This window comes from Macaca fascicularis, chromosome 4, assembly GCF_037993035.2.
Source record: "Macaca fascicularis isolate 582-1 chromosome 4, T2T-MFA8v1.1".
NCBI classification, from domain to species: domain Eukaryota; kingdom Metazoa; phylum Chordata; class Mammalia; order Primates; family Cercopithecidae; genus Macaca; species Macaca fascicularis.
This window is the reverse complement of record NC_088378.1, coordinates 92,148,455-92,166,854: the sequence shown is the minus strand read 5'-3', so window position 1 is coordinate 92,166,854 and position 18,400 is coordinate 92,148,455. Positions and strand designations below refer to the sequence as shown.

General features: G+C 41.0%; 2 protein-coding genes across 33 annotated transcripts in view; one reads left to right on the top strand and one right to left on the bottom strand.

Moving 5' to 3' along the window:
- UBE3D (ubiquitin protein ligase E3D) overlaps positions 1-15,681 on the bottom strand; it is a 210,066-nt gene extending 194,385 nt beyond the window's left edge. For 8 of the 14 annotated variants that reach the window (XM_065543795.2, XM_065543796.1, XM_005552482.3 and 5 more), the window contains exons 1-3: positions 15,490-15,681; positions 7,740-7,936; positions 4,069-4,159 (exon numbers count right to left, since the gene is read on the bottom strand). In XM_065543795.2, coding sequence (XP_065399867.1) covers positions 4,069-4,159; positions 7,740-7,936; positions 15,490-15,566 — 365 coding nt within the window. In that variant the 5' untranslated portion in view covers positions 15,567-15,681. Of the gene's footprint in view, positions 1-4,068; positions 4,160-7,739; positions 7,937-15,424 lie in introns of those variants that run through there. The other 6 variants (XM_074037589.1, XM_074037591.1, XM_045390288.3 and 3 more) reach the window with 3 other exon arrangements.
- Positions 15,682-17,533: 1,852 nt separating this feature from the next.
- DOP1A (DOP1 leucine zipper like protein A) overlaps positions 17,534-18,400 on the top strand; it is a 105,980-nt gene continuing 105,113 nt past the window's right edge. For all 19 annotated transcript variants that reach the window (XR_012433639.1, XM_074037580.1, XM_065543776.1 and 16 more), the window contains exon 1: positions 17,534-17,642. The gene's annotated coding sequence lies outside the window, so the exon portion shown is untranslated. The remainder of the gene's footprint in view (positions 17,643-18,400) is intronic.

Genomic DNA, 18,400 nt, shown 5'->3' with positions numbered 1-18,400 from the left:
GTAAGTATTTAAAAGCCACTAATGAGTCTTACTGTTTAAACTGTCCTCTACATCTTATTTCTATAATTAACAAGAACCTTTTTTATTAAAAAAAAAAAAAAAAAAGAATAAGCATTAGTCTCACACTACGAAATAATGATGAATCACAAAGTACATGAAACCGCAAATACAAATGAGGTTCATTGATCAGGGAATTTTTATGTTTCATAGCACTCTAACAGGTTTATCTAATCCAACATCCTCATTTTACAGGTGAGGAAACTGGAGCCCAGGAAATTAATGTAACATGTTCCCAGATAATAAGACTAGCCAGTAAGCAGATCTTAACTCTGTTCCACTGCTCCTATAGAGGTGCTCCCAATACAGATAATCAACATATTCCAAGGTACCTTCCTGGGAAATATGTTTACAATTAGTTGATTTTTGGCACACACATGCTCTTTTGAAAACTTTTGGTCTTGTTTTCTATTTAACGAGCACAAAGTTGTCCTTACCACTCACATAAAACAGATAACTGAGGGAGAAATAAGAACAACACTGGGTTTGACATTAATGGTCAACATGAAATCTATGTGCAGATACTTAAGGAAGCATCTTTATCCATACAACTCAGTCAAAGGGCAAGCTACTTAAGAGTTAAAGGTAAGCAAAGCCTTGAGTCATTTACTAAGGATTTCTCTGCATTACTGAAGAGGCATGCATATGCCAGGCACACAGTTGTGACATGAAAAGGTTTTTGGGTAAGACTTGCTTAAATGAGGCAAAGGCTAAATCAAGTCCACTGTTTCTCAGCGAGAAAAAGAGAAAGGGAATTCATTTCCTTGGCACATGCAGAGTATGCGAATCACAGTCTTGAAACAAAAAGGTTTGAAATACTAAACTAGATAATTTGCTAGTTTGCTAATAAGAACAATTTGGAAAAGAGTGTAGAAATCTGTAAAACCAATTTAAAAGACCTTGTTGAGTATTAACTATTCCATATATTATATCCTTTAACCCTCTTGACAAATTTGGAAAATAGGCCTTATTAGAAGGCTATATTAGAAGAACCTGAGGTAGAACAAACACAACTTCCCAGCTACTAAGTCATGAAGCTGGATTTCAAACCCAGGTCCCATTCTCCTGCTCCTGCCTCCAGGGCCAGACGATGGTCAGGGTTAGGGAGAGTGAGTGCTGCCCTTTTAGTTCTCAGTTCCATCACTGTAAAAGGGACTGACACAGAAGATACAGTTCCTGAACAGAAAAAATGGGGGCAACAGATACAAGATTTTTCATATTCTCATCCTGTTCCAGTGAAAACAAATAACCGCCAATAATGAGCCAGCATATCCTTTACTGCAAGCAGCACCCAGAAATACTGTTACACTGATTTAACATGTTCCAACTGTAACTTCTAGGAATCCCCATTGTTGTCTAGGAATGAATGTTTCAGAAACTTCATCTGAGAATTCAACCAAAGCCTAAAATAGACTGAGAGAAGGAAAACACTCTTGGTTCAACTACAGTGTAAACTGAGATCCCCTGAACCTTTCAGGATAAAGTGGGCCTGTCACCAAGTACATGCAGTAACTTCAACACTTAGGTAATCCAAGCAAAGATGAGGTTCCCTCCTCTGCAAATTTAAAGTCACCTCATTTCTTACTCAAGACAGTCACTCTGAGGATCTTCCATTTGTAACCTCTCACTTATGCCAGATTAACTCTGTGCCATCTCATCTACCTAGGACACTGCCAGAAATCAGGAAGCAAGCAAGAGAGGTTGGTAGAAGGCCAAAACAAACATGTCAACGTTTATTCAATTCAACCCAGCAAAAATTGATTGAGAGCACACTATTTACGAGGGACAGTGCCTGATGCTGCAGATGGGGATGATGATGATGATGATAAGAACAGTAATTATCACAGTAGTTAATACATATGGAATGCTTGCCACGTTGCCACATGCCAGGCACTGTCATAAACACTTAAACTCACTCGATTCTCCTAGCAACCCTATGAGATAGGTCCTACTGTTAGCCACATTTCTGCAATAAAAGAATTGAGGCACAGACTGCTTAAGTAACTTGCCCAGAGTCACACAGCTAGTAAATGTCAGGTGCAAACCTAGTTACTCCGGCTTCTGAGTCTGTACTACTAGACAGACTCAGAAGGGTCTACACTATACTGCACTCTCAAAAGAGTAGGGATAAAGGATACAGGGGACAAGAAGATTATCTGCACTCTGAAAGCCTACAGTTTAGTTGTGAAGACAGGCAAATAAACCTTAGAGGAGCACCTAAACCAACCCAGGGTTGACAGAAGGCTTATAACGGTACCTGTCCTGTCAGCTGAATTCTGAAGTTCAGGTAGGAGCCAACCAGGGGGAGACAGGGTGTGGGGTGCATTCCTCCAGGAAAGGAAGTCACTTTCATAAGGCCCCAGGGTGAAAAAAATCATGAAAAGACTATAGGGCTGCACATTTATCACCAGAGCTGTGTACAGAAAGCCGTCAATAATGGCATGTTTTTTGGGGGAGGAGGAATAGGTTGGGAGAGATATAAAATGTGAGGGTGGAGAGGTAAATAGAGGTAAACTCATAAAGGTCCTAACGTAGCATGTTTCTGGAATTTATACTGGAGAAATGGGGGGTCATGGAGGGACCAGTAGAGCCTGATGCATTTGAGAACAATTACTTAGTTGTGCTAAAATAGGTCAGACGAGAGGACAAAACTACAGGGAGGCTCAGTGGATGAGGAGCTGGTATAACAAGTGTAATTAGGTGAGAAGATAGTGGCCTCAACTAAGGTAGAGGCACTGGGGTGGAGGAAAGTGGACTTATGTTAGACATGCTATGAAAAAAGTAACAAAAGAACTTAGCAACTGACCATTTATGGGGGGAGCCCCTTAGAGCAAGCTGATCCATGTTACAGCATATGGCCCAAAGGTTTTGAATGTGGCCCAACACAAATACGTAAACTTTCTTAAGACATGAGATTTTTTTGGCAATTTTTTTAAAGCTCATCAGCTATTGTTATTGTTAGTGTATTTTATGCGTAGCCCAAGACAGTTCTTCATCTTCCAGTATAGTTCGGGGAATCTGAAAGCTTGGACTCCTCTGCCTCCAGAGGGAGGAACTTCTGTCTACACCAGGTTTCTACCTTGAGGACACAGGCAGAAGTACAGCATTACTGAGATAAGGAACACTGGAAGAGAAGCAGTTTTCAGATGGGAAGGATCCACTTACTTATAAGTCTTAGGAACCTGGCTCAGGAAACCCATCTAATAAAGAACTCTAAATTCTTTAAATATTATTAACAATAATTAGGATTTAATCTGTCTCCCCAGCCTATGAATGACTTGTGGCTGAAGTTTTAGGGGGAAGGGTTTGTGCCCAAGAAACAAGAAGGCTGACATGAGGAAGAAAGAAGACAAACAAAGAAAAAAAAAAAGAAATTAAAAAGCCTTTGGGACTGCAAAAAAACCCGCCAAAACAACAACAACAACAACAACAACAACAACAACAAAAACCAGCAAAGAGTCCTTCCCATCTCAACAGTGCAATCGCAGCACATGGCAAGAATAAATAATAAAATTAACCTAATCATTGAGAAAAGGTTAATTTGTGCTCTGTATGCTCTGTTTTAATAAGCAGGAGAAATAGGAAATGGATTTTAGAAAGGCACTGATAAAAATAGTTCAAATAAAAAGTTTTTGTGCAAAAGCTTCTGTTATGTGGAAAAAATTACTGAAATGTGGAAAATGTCACTCAGCATCGTGTTGGATGAAACATGTGACAGGTCCCATGTTTCTTTTCAGGAGGGAGGTGCTTCAGTGATCAGCACAGGTTTTCAGCCGAGATAAGCTCTCCTCTCTCAAAGCCAGCATCCTAGTGCTCCCCTTTATGTCCCTAAGAGCTAATCACTCTGATTGCTAGCAAGTTTTGTGGCTGATTTTGTTCCAAGTGACATTAAGCTGGCTCTCACTTTAAGGCCATATACTACCCAATTGGCAATTTCTTGAAAAATTCTGATAGAAAGAGAGATAACCATTGCCAGGCATGGAATTAATCAGTGTTAAATATATTCCTTACCTGTCTTTTATTATGACTTCACCACAGGATTGGCAATAAAATGTGCAACATTCTTGGGCTTGCGAGCTTTGATTAAACATTGAAATCAGTTCTAAAGAAAGTCAATGAAATAGCTAATTTTAGAGATTGAAACAAATATATTATCATGCTTAAACAGTTCAATAGCCACAATAAATTACCATCCATAAGCAGTTTATGATCCACCCAGAAGTACACATTTAATTAATACTATCTGATGACTCAAGCAGAAGCAAATATTGTGAAGTGTTTTTGAAAACAACAGATTTTGATAAGTGTTCCAGAGCTAGGTGCTCCCCTAGATTACGCATGTAGCATTTGTTAGTTCTCTCATTCTATAAATACCAACATTAAGGATGAGTGAAAAAGAACTATTTCCTTCTCATCAAGCTAACTACATAGCTCTCCAACATTCTCAGCTTTCCTCTGCTATGTCTCACAATAGTGTTTCATTGGTGTGAACAAATAGAGCTCTTAAATTTGAGTTTCATTTTTTGTTGTTGTTGTTGAGGCAGAGTCTTGCTCTGTCACCCAGGCTGAAGTGCAGTGGCATGCTCTTGGCTCACTGCAGTCTCCGCCTCCTGGGTTCAAGCAATTCTCTGCCTCAGCCTCCTGAGTAGTTGGGATTACAGGTGCCCGACACCACGCCCGGCTAATTTTTGTATTTTTAGTAGAGACGGGGTTTCACCATCTTGGCCAGTCTGATCTTGAATTCCTGACCTTGTAATCCACCTGCCTCGGCCTCCCAAAGTGCTGGGATTACAGGCGTGAGTCACCATGCCCAGCCAAATTTGAGTTTAATTTTATTTAAACTAGGTTTATGTCCAATCTAGCATATTACCAAATGAACAAAGATCTCAAACTAATGTTTATTGGACACCTCCCTGGGAATGGAATGGCTCCAAAAAGAGTCCAGTTATTCCAGAGCAAAAGTCAATGTCTAATGAAAGCTATGGTAAAACATTGAAAGCTGTGGGGAAAAATGTATATTTCTCACACTATGGTAAGAGAAGCATAAGGCAGCATGTTCCCTTAGTTTCCATTATTTCTTTTATGAAATAAGGAAACTTTCATTTAAAAGAAACAACTAAAATATGTCTGTAAAAATCTAATTAAACGAATGAGCTCATATCCATCAGAATCAAGCAATGTGGATCTGGTTTGTGTTTTTCTGTATATAAGATTAAAAAAACTGATGCTAGAAGGTTTATGCCTTGGCAATTAAAAATCTTAACAGTTTTTAAGGGGTGGTTGGTCAGAAATCCCTATAGCACTAAGGTGAAATTAACAGTATTATTCTTTAACTTTGAGTAGATTAACAGGAGACCTAGGAATCCAAAATATTCTTTCCAGACCCACAAACAAATTTTCAGTGAAACACTACCCTCTGCTGGTCACCCAGCATGATGCACTGGGTCGGGTTTAAAACTCAGAGCTTCTGATATAGAGGAATCCTGGGAGAGTGTTGCTGCCGGGGATCAATCTAATGCGCGTGCTGTAATAGATCCTACTGTAGCTAGTTCCACATTGAGGGTCACAGTTTGACACTCAAAATAGCAGTATACCAGTATGATGTTTGCTATAGTTGTCCTTAAAAGGGTGTTCTTAGCATTGAAAAGTCATCTTTTTAAAAACCCTGAAACACAAACTGAATGCTAAAACTTTCAAGTCACTTCCTACAAAACAGTTTGATTCAAGTTCACACCAGTACACATCTATTCATATTTATTCATTCCGCAAATATTTATACACCATCTATTATATGGAAAGCACTCAGGCAATTAAGTGCTGAGGAATCTGTTTTGCATACTCTTTCACGCACTACGGAACAGGCCTTTGGTAGTTTTCCTTTTCAGACATTTGAGTAAAATATATTAAAAGTGTAAAGAAATAGGAGACCAATGAACACAAAAAATATGCAAATCAGCACATAGCAATCAATTTATTTTGTCCTATAGTTTAAACAATGTTTCTGGATTTAAATTTTTAAAAACAATTCCGGTTTTGATATTTGTATATTCAGTTACAGAATACAGAATATGGATGGGCAAAAACCCAATACTATGTCCCTGGTGGTCTCTATTCCTCCATCTCTAACATCACAGCCCCAGAAAACACTCCACTGTGGCTTTCATGCTTGCCTTTCGCAAATCTCAGGATCCAACACAAAATTCCTGCTGTGGTTACTCTTGTAAAAGAGGTAACTGTTGTGAAGGAGAAGGTGATGACAACACAACATCCAGCCTCATGGCCTCCTCCCTGAAACACTTTCTCTGCCCATTATTCGGTGCACTCAGGGAGTCTACTTCCCAGCTTGGTGACCCTAACCTTCTTGCTATGGTTATTCCAACAGTCATTCCTAGTATTCATCCTATAATATTTAAATGCCATGACATCCATCTCTTTTCCCTACCCCTTGTTCCTAAAACCAACCCTGTCCAACTCAAACCAGTTATTCACTAACCCAGGACTTGAGCAAACATTGTTCTCCAGCAAAAAAGAAATGAAACCCTCTCTATCTTCTCTTTCCTCACAAAAGCCCACAATAGAGACTCAGGGGAATACTCAACATCTTCTAAATGGCTCTTCCAAACACTCCTGCTGACCCCATCTCCAGGATCCACACTGCTCAGATAAAAGGTTTATTACAGATGAGGCAGCAGTGAAGTGTCAGTGTGCAGCTGAAAGAATTACAATCTTTCTCTGATAATAAACATCATATAAGTCTTTTACAGCCTGTTTCCCCCTTTAACATAATTTTAATCCCCCAAAGCATATAGTACATCTATTGTAATAGATGTAATGAGCCAATAATTTTATTCAATAAATAACCCCGAGGTCTTAGAAAAAGCAAATTTTCTACTGCCTTACCGAATCGTTATACCAGTTACAAAATGTTGTAAATATAACAGGCATAGTAAAAATCAAAATCAAATTAAGTATCAAACTCAACTGCACGATCCTTTGTGTACTGTTTTCTCTATTTGGAACTGTCACCACATGGATAGGATTTCCTTATTCAGGATTCAGGTCAACCATCACCTCCTCACAGTGGCCTTCACTGATCATCCTTTAGCCAACCCTAGTCACTCCCTATCCCATTATTCTGTTTTATATTATCATAACACTTTTCTTAATATTTAAATTGTTTGCTCATTATCTGCTCCCACCAATTAGAATGTAAGCTCCATGAGAGCAGACACCTTCCCTACCTTGTTCAATTCTGTATCCCCAGCACCTAGATTGATGCCTAGCACATAGCACAAACCAAAATATTTGCTGAATGAATAAATTTCCATGTAATGCTTTAAAATCAGTCAGGTCTTATACACTTGCCATCTGATTTAATCTTCCCATCTGTGAGCCAGAAAATTTTACAATTAAAGAAACAAGGCAGTGGGTAAATGGGAAATCTCTACACCTTCTGCTCAATTTTGCTGTGGGTGGAAAAGAAAGAAGGGAGGGAGGGAGGAAGCCTCATACAGGTTAAGTAACATGTTCAATTGCATACAGCCAATAACTGGCAAGGCTGACAAAGACCCTACAGCTTCTCAACCCCTTCACCTGGGAAAAGTTCAAGTTATCAAAGGAAAAATCACCTTGGTTCATAACTAAAAGGTAAATACAGAAGCAGAAGTGCTAATATTACTCACTTGTGCCTAATTCTACGTGCGCCTGCAGCCGCAGGTGCAGTCCATCTCCAGTAACAAACTGTAGCCCACGGCAAGAGGAAGGTACAAGCCTGACCTCTGCTGGAAGCTGGATTTCTGTGCAGCCTTCAGGGGTTTTCATCTGGAGTGAAGATGGCATTATGGAAATATCCATGGGCATACCTCCTTCTTTCGGTTCTCTGGTAATTAAAAACAAAACCCAAACAAATTATTTCTCATAATGAAAACCACATGATGAAAGAAACAAATATGGCCAAGGATCTCTTTGTTCCTCTTCAATAGAGGCTCTAAAGTCACTGCCCCAGAAAAACAGCAGCAAGCAGATCATAAATGAAAGCAACCTACACTAGATTTAGATCTGGTCAGAGAGTGCCCTTCATTGTCACCGTAATATGCAAGTTCTGGGACAGACTTTTGGTTCTTCCTTCTGAGAAGAGCACTAAAATAACGTTTTATAGTAAATCAGAGCAAAGTACTGTTATTTCATATACAAGATTTTAATAAAGAGACCAAGATTCGGTGAAACAAAGATACAAGAGAAAAATTTGTCAATTTTAAGAAAAGGAATTAATGAAGAAAACAATATAGTGATGTATGAATATCAGGTGTGAAAGGACTTACTAATACAATTCACAGTAAACAAAAATTACTCAGTATAGGCAATAAAGAGTAAAACACAGTCCCTATCAAAAGCCCCCAGATGTCAAATGTATAGAGGGGACAAAGGCATGTATGGAAATGACCCTCCTCTGAAACTGCAATAGGCTTAGCATTGCAACAGAGGTACAAAGTACCATGGCTCCTTATTAAGTGCAGACAGCAGGCCATCCACATGGTGTCAACTAAGTGCAGAGAGCAAGTCATTTGCTTGAGTGTCATCTGAGTACACGGGGCAGACGATGTGTTCAGGTGTGAATCTTGGTGAGGCCTCAGAAATCTGCCTTAGAAAATCTTACAACTACTTTCTGGCTAGTTCCTTTTCAAAGCATATGGATCTGCACTTAATTAGCAATACAGAATATTAAGCACCTGAGTTTTTTGAAGGGACAACAGCTTCAAACCCGAGTCAAAAGTCCAATTTCAAGCAATGGTGTTTAAGCAATAATGATCCTCTAAAACAAGCGTCAGCAACTTTTTTTCTGTGAAAGACCAGATAGTAAATATTTTAGGCTTTATGAGCCATGTATGGTCTCAAAGTAGAATACATATTCTAATTTTTATTTTTTAAAAAACAACCCTTAAAAAATGCAAAATCAGCAGGTTGAGGTGGCTCACTCCTCTAATCCTAGCACTTTGGGAGGCCAAGGTGGGAGGATGGTTTGAGCCATAAGTTTCAGACCAGCCTGGGCAACATAGCAAGACTCTGGCTCTACAAAAAAAATTTAAAAATTAGCTGGGTATAGTGGCACACACCTGCAGTCCTAGCCACTCAGGAGGCTGAGATGGGGAGGATCACCTGAGCCCAGGAGACTGCAGTGAGCCATGATCATGCCACTGCATGCCAGCCTGGGCAACAGATCAAGAACCTGTCTAAAAGTAAAAAAGATAAAGAAGAAAAATCCAAATCTTAGTTCACAGGCTGCACCAAAACAGGCTGCAGGTAGGATTTGGCCAATGGGCCATAGTTCTCTGACCACTGCTCTAAAAATAACAATGTCTGTTTGCTGCCTCAATGACTTTCAAACTAGACTGTGTAGAGTTGACACTTCCAAGTGCCGCAAGGGTTACCACTGGGTTCCTAAGTATCCATTGCCACCCTATCTCTGGTTTATCACATTTCTTCCCAGTCCCAAAAACTTTAGTCATTTTATAGGGCCAAGCAAGGGAGGCATCAGTGCAAGGGTGGTGACACAGTGGCCCAGCATGGATATGAGAAACCAAGCAGGCTGTGGAGGGCATCCACCAGGAGCACCACTCAGCAGGGGTGTCAGATCCCAAGACAGGTGAGGAGGAAATCTGAACAGGAGGTGAGGCCAGCTCAGGATGGGGTTTCAGAGCCTGTCTTAGCTCAGCTGCTATAACAAAATACCATAGATGGGTGGCTTAAACAACAGACATGGCAGACAAAGGAAGTTCGGTGCCTCTTCCTCTCCATATAAGGACACTAATCTCATCAGAGGGGCCCCACCCTCAAGACCTCATCTAAATCTAACTACCTCCCAAAGCCCCATCTCCTAACACCATCATTTTGGGGGTTAGGGCTTCAATAAGTACATTTTGAGGGGATACAAACATTCAGTCCATAACAGGGTCCAAGCAGGTGAGGAGAGCGTCAACAATGAGCAGGGGGAGGTGGCAAAGGATGCCAGCGGACTATTAATTACATAGAGGGAACTGACCAAATAAACAAATGCCACTGGGACAATGAGGGCCATAATTCTTACTGAGGGAGAATGGAGTTACAAAAAGAGAAAGGGAGGAAACTAGAATGGCCCTTATGGTGGTGGGGCAGAATACCTGTAGAAATACCTGTGTGAAGTCATGGTTTTCAATGTTTACAAATAGATACAGTAATATAGATAGCTGTAAATGCAGGTATGTACATATGTATGTAGGCACAACCATACATAAACATCATATATAAGTTATACACACATACCCTAGTTCTGGGAGAAGCAACACTCAATAGTGATGAGTACACCTCGTGCCCAGATCTTGGTTTGTAAAGGCCATTTTCTGCTTTAAAAAATGAAACGAACAAACCAAAAATAAAGTTCCTTGGTAAAATGACTACATCCAGCGCTGTAACAGGGAAAGAATGAAATAAGCCTGGAACATGTTGCTAGAACATGAAGAAATCAAAGAATGACAGGGACATATCAAAAAAGATGCAGAAACCATTCAGAAAGGACTTCCTTGGCCATGTCTGGTATAATATGAGCAAAAGAGTAGCCCATTGAATAAAATAAAAAATAAAACCCACTGAGTAACCCACAGTAAGAATCATGTGTCCTTACCGATACACATAATTGAATAAAATGAAACTCTAATGAGGAACACGGTATTTACATAATTTCAGAATACCCTCCAATTATTGATTATGAAGAGAAAAAGAGTAACTTTAAGGTAGAGAAGCCTGGCAGACACTCTTACTTAAGTGCTCAAAGTTAACATAACCAATTTGATGGAACAAAGCAAAATCATGTGCCACCTAACAGGAAGCGTCACTTCTGTTACATTCCTGCCAAAGATGCAAAATCTGAATCTTGTCTTGAAGAAACATAAGACAAATCCAAATGGAAGGATATTCTACAAAATGATTGTACTGTCATCTTGCAAAGTGTCAGGACCATGAAAGTCAATGGAAAATGAGGAACTCTTTTAGATTTAAACAGACAGAGGAAGCACGACAGTGAAATGCAATGCATTATTCTGAACTGGATTCTTCTGTTTTTAGGGATATTATGTAGGCAACCGGCAAAACATGAATGATGTAAGATGGTAGCAACATATTTCCCAATTGTGAGGGTTGGATGATGGTTCTTTAGGAGAATGTCCTACTTTAAGACTAAGTTTGATTGACATAATTCATACAATACTTTCATACTCGAGGCTTTCTTCACCATTGACTTGTATTCTGTCAGGTATCACACCTGCTTAAAACTATCCAATGACTTCATCTCTCACTCTAACTACAAGCTAAAGTCCTTTCGATGGTTCCTAAGTCACAGTGGTATAGTAGGCCCTGCTGCTACAAGCTTTGGAGAACCTGTTGTTAAAATCCTTGGAGTTCTGCAAAGCAGGTCAACTCACCTCACCAAGTTGGTAGGCTGAAGGTCATACATGGTGAAAGTATTCACACCAAAGAAATCAACAAATGCTTCAGATCAAGACCTCAGTTTGTCTTTTTGTTTATTTTCATGGAGAGTAGGTTATTAAACTTCATGGAGAGTAGGTTATTAAACATGTACCAGCACAATGCCATAAGATTTTTATTATGTGTTCTCCCACCTCATCCGCATCTCTCTGAACTAGGCACCCTTTCATACTCACTTTCTCTCAAAGGGAAATTGTCTCCTACCAGGTATGTCAGTTCTACACCTCACCGCTTACAGTTTAATACTCAAATGTTACTTTCTCGTTTGAAATAAAACATTGTAACTTTTTTCTCCCCATCCCTTTTTTGTTTAATTTTTTCTCCACTTCTATTAAATATATATTTATTTTGTATATTCTCTGCCAACTCTTCCCTACTGCCACCATTAGACTGTAAGCTCAACAAAGGCAGGTGTTTTTGTCTTTGTTGTTGTTACTGTTCATGGCTATATTCTCAGCACTTAGAATTTGAATTTTTGGCACTAGAGTAAGAACACATTAAACATCTGTGGATTGAATAAATGAATGGCCAAAGTTTATCACAAAATGCTAAGATGGCTTAACATAAGTAGATCTTTACATCTGTGAATGGAAACTGAGGAAACCAGACCCTTTTGAACCCACTAGGGCATGAATTAATCCATTCCTGGGAGAGAACTCACCCACCCATCTCCATGGGAGGGCATTAATCTGTTCAAGAAGGATCTGCCCTCAGGAACCATGCACCTCCCACTAGGCCCCATGTCTCAACACTGCCACATTGGGGATCAACGTGACAAAACATAGGGACAAAACACATCCAAACCATAGTAATTAGGAACAAGAACACCAATATTTACATTAATATAAAAGAGACTAAACATTTTAAGTAAAACGCACAGATCATCAGAACGGATTTAAAATCACCTAACTATATATTTTTTAAAATAGCATATAGTTTTATGCTATTTTTAGAGAAATACAGTATGTTTACAGTTTTTTGCTTTATACAGAAAGACATAAGAAAGGTTAAAAGGGTAGAAAAGACACACTATGCAAACAGTATAAGTCAACTGATTTCTCATGAAGATACTGAGTTATTTTAATGGGAGAAATGATGGCCTTTTCAACTGATGGTGATAGAATAACTGAATATCCTTATACCAAAAAAATGAACTTTGATCCCTACCTCATTGCAAACACAAAAATGAATTCAACATGATCACAGATCAAAATGTAAAAGCTAAAACGATGTAACTCCTAGAAACTAAACCTGCCAAAACATCTTCACAGCCTTAAGGTAGGCAAAGATTTAAGACACCGAAAAAACTAACCCTTAAGTGGAAAAAAAAAAAAAATGACAGAGTGGACTTCATTAAAATTTCTGTTTATCAAAGGACACTATAAAAAAAATGAAGCAGGGCATGGTGGCTCACACCTGTAATCACAGCACTTTGTGAATCCAAAGTGGGCGGATCGCTTGAGTCCAGAGTTCACGACCAGCCTGGGCAATATAGTGAAACCCTATCTCTACAAAAAGATACAAAAATTAGCTGGGCATGGTGGCATGCACTTGTATAGCAGCTACTCAAGAGGCTGAGGTGGGAGGATTGCTTGAGCCCAGGAGGTTGAGGCTGCAGTGAGCCATGACCACACCACTGCACTGCATCCTGGGCAGTAGAGCGAGATCCTGTCTCAAAAAAAAAAATACAGAAAAGAAAATGAAAAGGTAAGTCACAGATAAGAACAGTCATATATTCACAAGGCATTTATATGAGAAAGCTCTTGTTTTGAGACTGTAGAAAGAGCTCAATTAAACAAGACAAATAATCTGATTAACGGCAAAAAAATTAGACGATACTTTTAAAAAGAACATATATGAATTGCTAAAAAGCAAGTGAAAAGGCACTCAACATTATTAGTCATCAGTAAAACGAAAATTAAAACCACAAGATACTATTTTACACACACTAGAATGGTTCAAACTAAAAGGACTGACAATACTAAATGTAGGTGAGAATGTGAAGCAGTTGAAACTCATTTTTTTTTTCTGGTTGAATGTGTAAACTGGTACAGTCACTCTGGAGAACTGTTTGGTAATTTCTCACAAAGTAACACACACATCTATCCTATGACCTAGAAATTGCACTGTTTGGTACTTACCTAAGAGGAAATAAAAATGTATGTCCAAAAAAAGATTTATATGACAGTGTTATGACAGCTGTATTCATAATAAGCAAACTCCGGAAACAAGAAAAACCTTCAGCAATAGGAGAACAGATAAATGAACTGTGGTATATTCATACAATGGAAAACTTAGCAAGAAAAAGGAATGGACTACTGATATATGCAGCCACATAGATGGAAAATGAATCTCAAAAATATTATGGAAGGAATGCAGCCAGAAACAAAAAGGTATATACTGTATGAATCCATTTATAAGTAGTTCAAGAAATGGCAAAACTAAGTCCAGCAAAGTTAGGTTTCTTTTTTTCTTTTTCCTTTTTTTTTTTTTTTTTTTTTTTGAGACGGAGTTTCATTCTGTCGCCAGGCTGGAGTGCAGTGGCGCAACATCGGCTCACTGCAACCTCCGCCTCCCAGGTTCAAGCGATTCTCTTGCATCAGCCTCCCCAGTAGCTGGGACTACAGGCACGTGCCACCACACCCAGCTAATTTTTTATTTTTAGTAGAGACAGGATTTCACCATGTTGGCCAGGATACTCTCGATCTCTTGACCTCGTGATCTGCCCAAATCGGCCTCCCAATGTGCTGGGATTACAGGTGTGAGCCACCTGTGTAACTTGCTTAAACAAGGGGGAGTAGTCCAAGGGAACTGTGAAAGGCCCCTGGATGAGAGGAAGGGAGGGTTTGGTGTGTGTGTGGTTTTTGTTTTATTTCGGTAGAGTTTGGGTTCCTAATTACTCTACAAGGTGCACCAGAATTGGAGATATTTGCCCAAATTCATAATTTTTGAAAGAGAAAAATAAATACATTCAGAGTACTAAGTGTTATTCCTATTTCAAGATTGAAGAAATTCCGATTAAATTATTCTAATTTTGTGAGGAAGCTAGCATTTGAACTCAGTTCTCATGCCATATTCCAAACGGCCACACCAGATATCTGGCAGATTAAGGGAAAAGAGGAAAAAATTAAGCATCAATCTACCTGTGGCACTGTGTAATAACAATCTCAGGATTTTAACATTTAACTTACTCTGTTTGAAACAGCGATCACAAAGGAATAGACAAGGGGACCACAAATCATTAAAACTGCTGTCAAACAAAATAGAGAACATTTTCCCTAAAAGTTATTTGTTTGTGTAGCGAATAACAAGCTCGCCGTTCTCACTGGAAAGCAGAAGATGAATAAATGAACGAGCTCCAATAAGAAATCTGCAACCTTTCTTCGAGGTTCATTAAACTCAGTTTATTGAATGACTGTGTGGTTTCTCTGCAAAGAGCAGTTTTGGGAGGAAAGACCCGAGGTTATCTACAACACAAGAACCTCACACATAGGAACTGATCCAGTAAGCAGGATCCTGAAGAGAGGCAAACAAATCATTTTTTGCATTGTTTTGTTGGAAACGCCGGGCACTGCCAACAGTGCTTTACATCACTGTTCCTCAAATTTTAATGTGCATTTGACTCCTGGGAATCTTGTTAAAATATAAGTTCTGATTCCCTAAGTCTGGTGTGGAGCTGAGACCCTGAATTTCTAAAAAGCTACCCAAAGATACCAGACTGTCTGTAGGGGTGGGAGTGGCGGAGGCGACTACAGGGGAAAGCTTCACTTTGAGTGATCGAGAGGCTCTACGCAACTGGCAAGAAGAAACTCAAAATCCCTCGTTCAGAGAGAGACAGAGAGAGACTCACCAGCCCCCGATCCCTGGGCAGCAGTAAAGCGAGCTGGGTACTGCGCCTAGAATCCCAGTTCTTACCCCAGGATCAGCAGCGCGCTCTGCAGCTGTCTCCGCACCTCCAGAAATATGCGCGTTTCTGCCGCAGTAGCCGCCATGGCGGGCGTCCAGTCCCGGACCGGACCAAGCTGGAGATTCCGAGGGGCCCGGGTCAACAGGACCAGGAGAGGTTCCACGTGCGGACCAACCAGCAGCAGCCCCGCGGCGGCGCAGGCGCCTGTGACAGAGCTCATGGCTGACACCGCCTACTGGCTCACAGCGCCGCCTGCCGGCCGGAGAGTACACCACCGAGAAGGCGAGGGACCCCCTGAGGCCTGGGCGGGGCGCGCATTTTCAAAACCAGGCTTTGGCCCACAGCGCTGAGAAAGGGGTGGGCGGCGAGAGGTGAGCTATCCTCCCACTCTGCTTCTTTTGAGCGTGACTTGGCGCGTTAGCCTCCCTGGAAATGACCATAAAAATCAGACCCAAGGTTCACTCCTTTGGCTAACTCGAACTGAGGGAGGTGATGGAGGCAGGTGTTACAGGTGGACTTTGTCTCCAGGAAATCCAAGAGCAGAATTCCTGGCCCCAAACCCACTTTATTTTGGTCTCTTTATGAACAAGGGTCATTTGTTAGCCTCTGTCTAAAGTAACAAAATTTTCAAGAATTGACTTGCCATTGCTTCTCAACTTAGGATAACTCCAAAATTGAAACGGGTGCAAAAACATGAGGAAATTCTTTGTTACCTAATGCAAAAGAGTATGGCTGAAGTCTATCGGGACTAACCATTTTTTAGGGGGTAAAAAAGGAAGATGAGAATGATTACGTATGTACAGCTCCACTATTCACTTTCACAAAAGTAAAAACTAAGAGAAGTTGTCATCCCATTACTACTAAAAGATAGTTTTGAAAAGTTTGACACAGTAAATACTTATAATGAAAAACTATTTAAATATAAGACCAGGGTAGAATTACAATCGGACTTCTTAAAAACAAGGAACTGCTGTTTTTTGTTTTGTTTTGTTTTTAGACAGAGGCTCTCTCTGTCGCCAAGGCTGGAGTGCAGTGGCGCAATCTCGACTCACTGCAACCTCCGCCTCCCGGGTTCAAGCGATTCTCCTGCTTCAGCTTCCCGAGCAGCTGGGATAACAGGTGCACACCACCATGCCCGGCTAATTTTTGTATTTTTGGTAGATCCGCCCGCCTCGGCCTCCCAAACTGCTGGGATTACAGGTGTGAGCCACCATGACCGGCCTAGACCATAAATAAATTCTAAATAAATAAATCCTGTCATGTTTTAAGATAATAGCTTAAGACAATTTTTCTAAAATCAGTATTTGGGGTGATTAAAGTGTATTATGTTGATGCGCAAATTATTATATCTATCCCAATAATTTGAAATCATAGATGGAAGCAACAACTCACTTTAAAAAATGAAGTTTACTACTGTTTGGTCTCAAGTAATTCATTTATTTGAAGGATGATGATTTCAACTCTTCATATCTTCCTCCTTTAATATCCGAGACTATTGAATGCTTAAATATTGACACATTATATTGAAATACACAACTTCCTTAGCACAGCTTATTCTTTATAATTGTTTTGTTAGCTTAAAAGATTGTTATATATTTATAAATATATAAGCAAAAAGATTGTTATATATTACGTATTTGCAAAAACTTTCATTTTTTTACCCCATGTTGTTTGCAAAACGGTGCAATTTACCTTGGAGTAACTAGATATGATTGATAGAGCTCTAGACTCAAAATAGTTCCAAATCTGACACCAACTATTTGTCTCCTAACTTCACAAGTCTCCTAACCTCTCTGGGCCTCAGGTTACTCATATGAAATACTGAGATACTATTACAATAATATTTAAAAGCTGTTTTCAGTTCCTATTATCCCTTCAAATGAAAACATCTGCTAACCCCCTTTCTAACCACTCCTGAAATTGGTAGCCGTGGCCGCTTCCAGCGACAGTCCACTTGAGGGCGCTGTGGCAACAGCTAGCGCCGGGAGGCAGGAAGCCGACCGGGGGCGGGGATCGAAGGCCGCAGACGTCGACGCCGGCGTGGGCGCGAGCGCGGTGCACGCTGGGAGCTGTCACTAGGCCCTTCGGCTCCCGGTCTCCGTGTAGCTGCCGTGGTTGCCAGGAGAGCGGCGCCGGCTAGGAGCGGCCGAGCCAGCAGCAGGTAAAAGTGTCCCCGCCCCCAGTGCGGTCACTAGGCTGGTCGCCGGCTCTAAGCATCCTTCTTGGCCGGGCTAGGTCCTGAGCCGCGGGGACGCCTTGCGGGTCTGACTGCTGTGGCGTCGGGGGTGTTGCCGCTCCGGCCCCGCCAGAAGCCGCGAAACTGGTCGGCCGCCCTCTGGTTTCCGGGGAGTCGAGAGCTGCGCGGGGACTAGAGGGCTAGAGCTGGGGCCAAGGCCTGGCCTGGGCAGAGGCGCGAGGGCGGCCCCAGGTGAGGCAGGCTGGAGGCGGGGCCGGGGGCAGGTCCCGAGCCTCCCTTGCTGGCGCGGAGCTGTGCGCAAGGCTGGGGCAGAGGTCGCACCTGTGCGATGGAGGCGCGCGGAGTACCCTCTTTGTTGGAGGAATTCAGTCGTTGTGCCTTTTCCTCGGCTGGTGGGTTCTTTTAGCATCGAGGAGACACGTAGGCCCGCGATGGTTCATGTTCTCCAGGGGGCTTAGAAAGGAGTACCGAAGTTTATTAAGAGGAAGTCAGAAGAGTCAAACGGGAGTTGTTAACAATTATCACCTTTGATTCCCAAGCCTTTTAAAGTTGCAACATAACAATAGTCACTTGTTCGGGCCTCCTCCATTCTTGTACCCTGAGGGGGCGGGAAATGGCACACAACTATTTTTCTTAAGCTAAGTACATTATGTTTGAACATTTTTACACTATCTTAGAGTTCTATGGCGTTTGAGAAATGTAAAGATTGGGAAAATGACTTC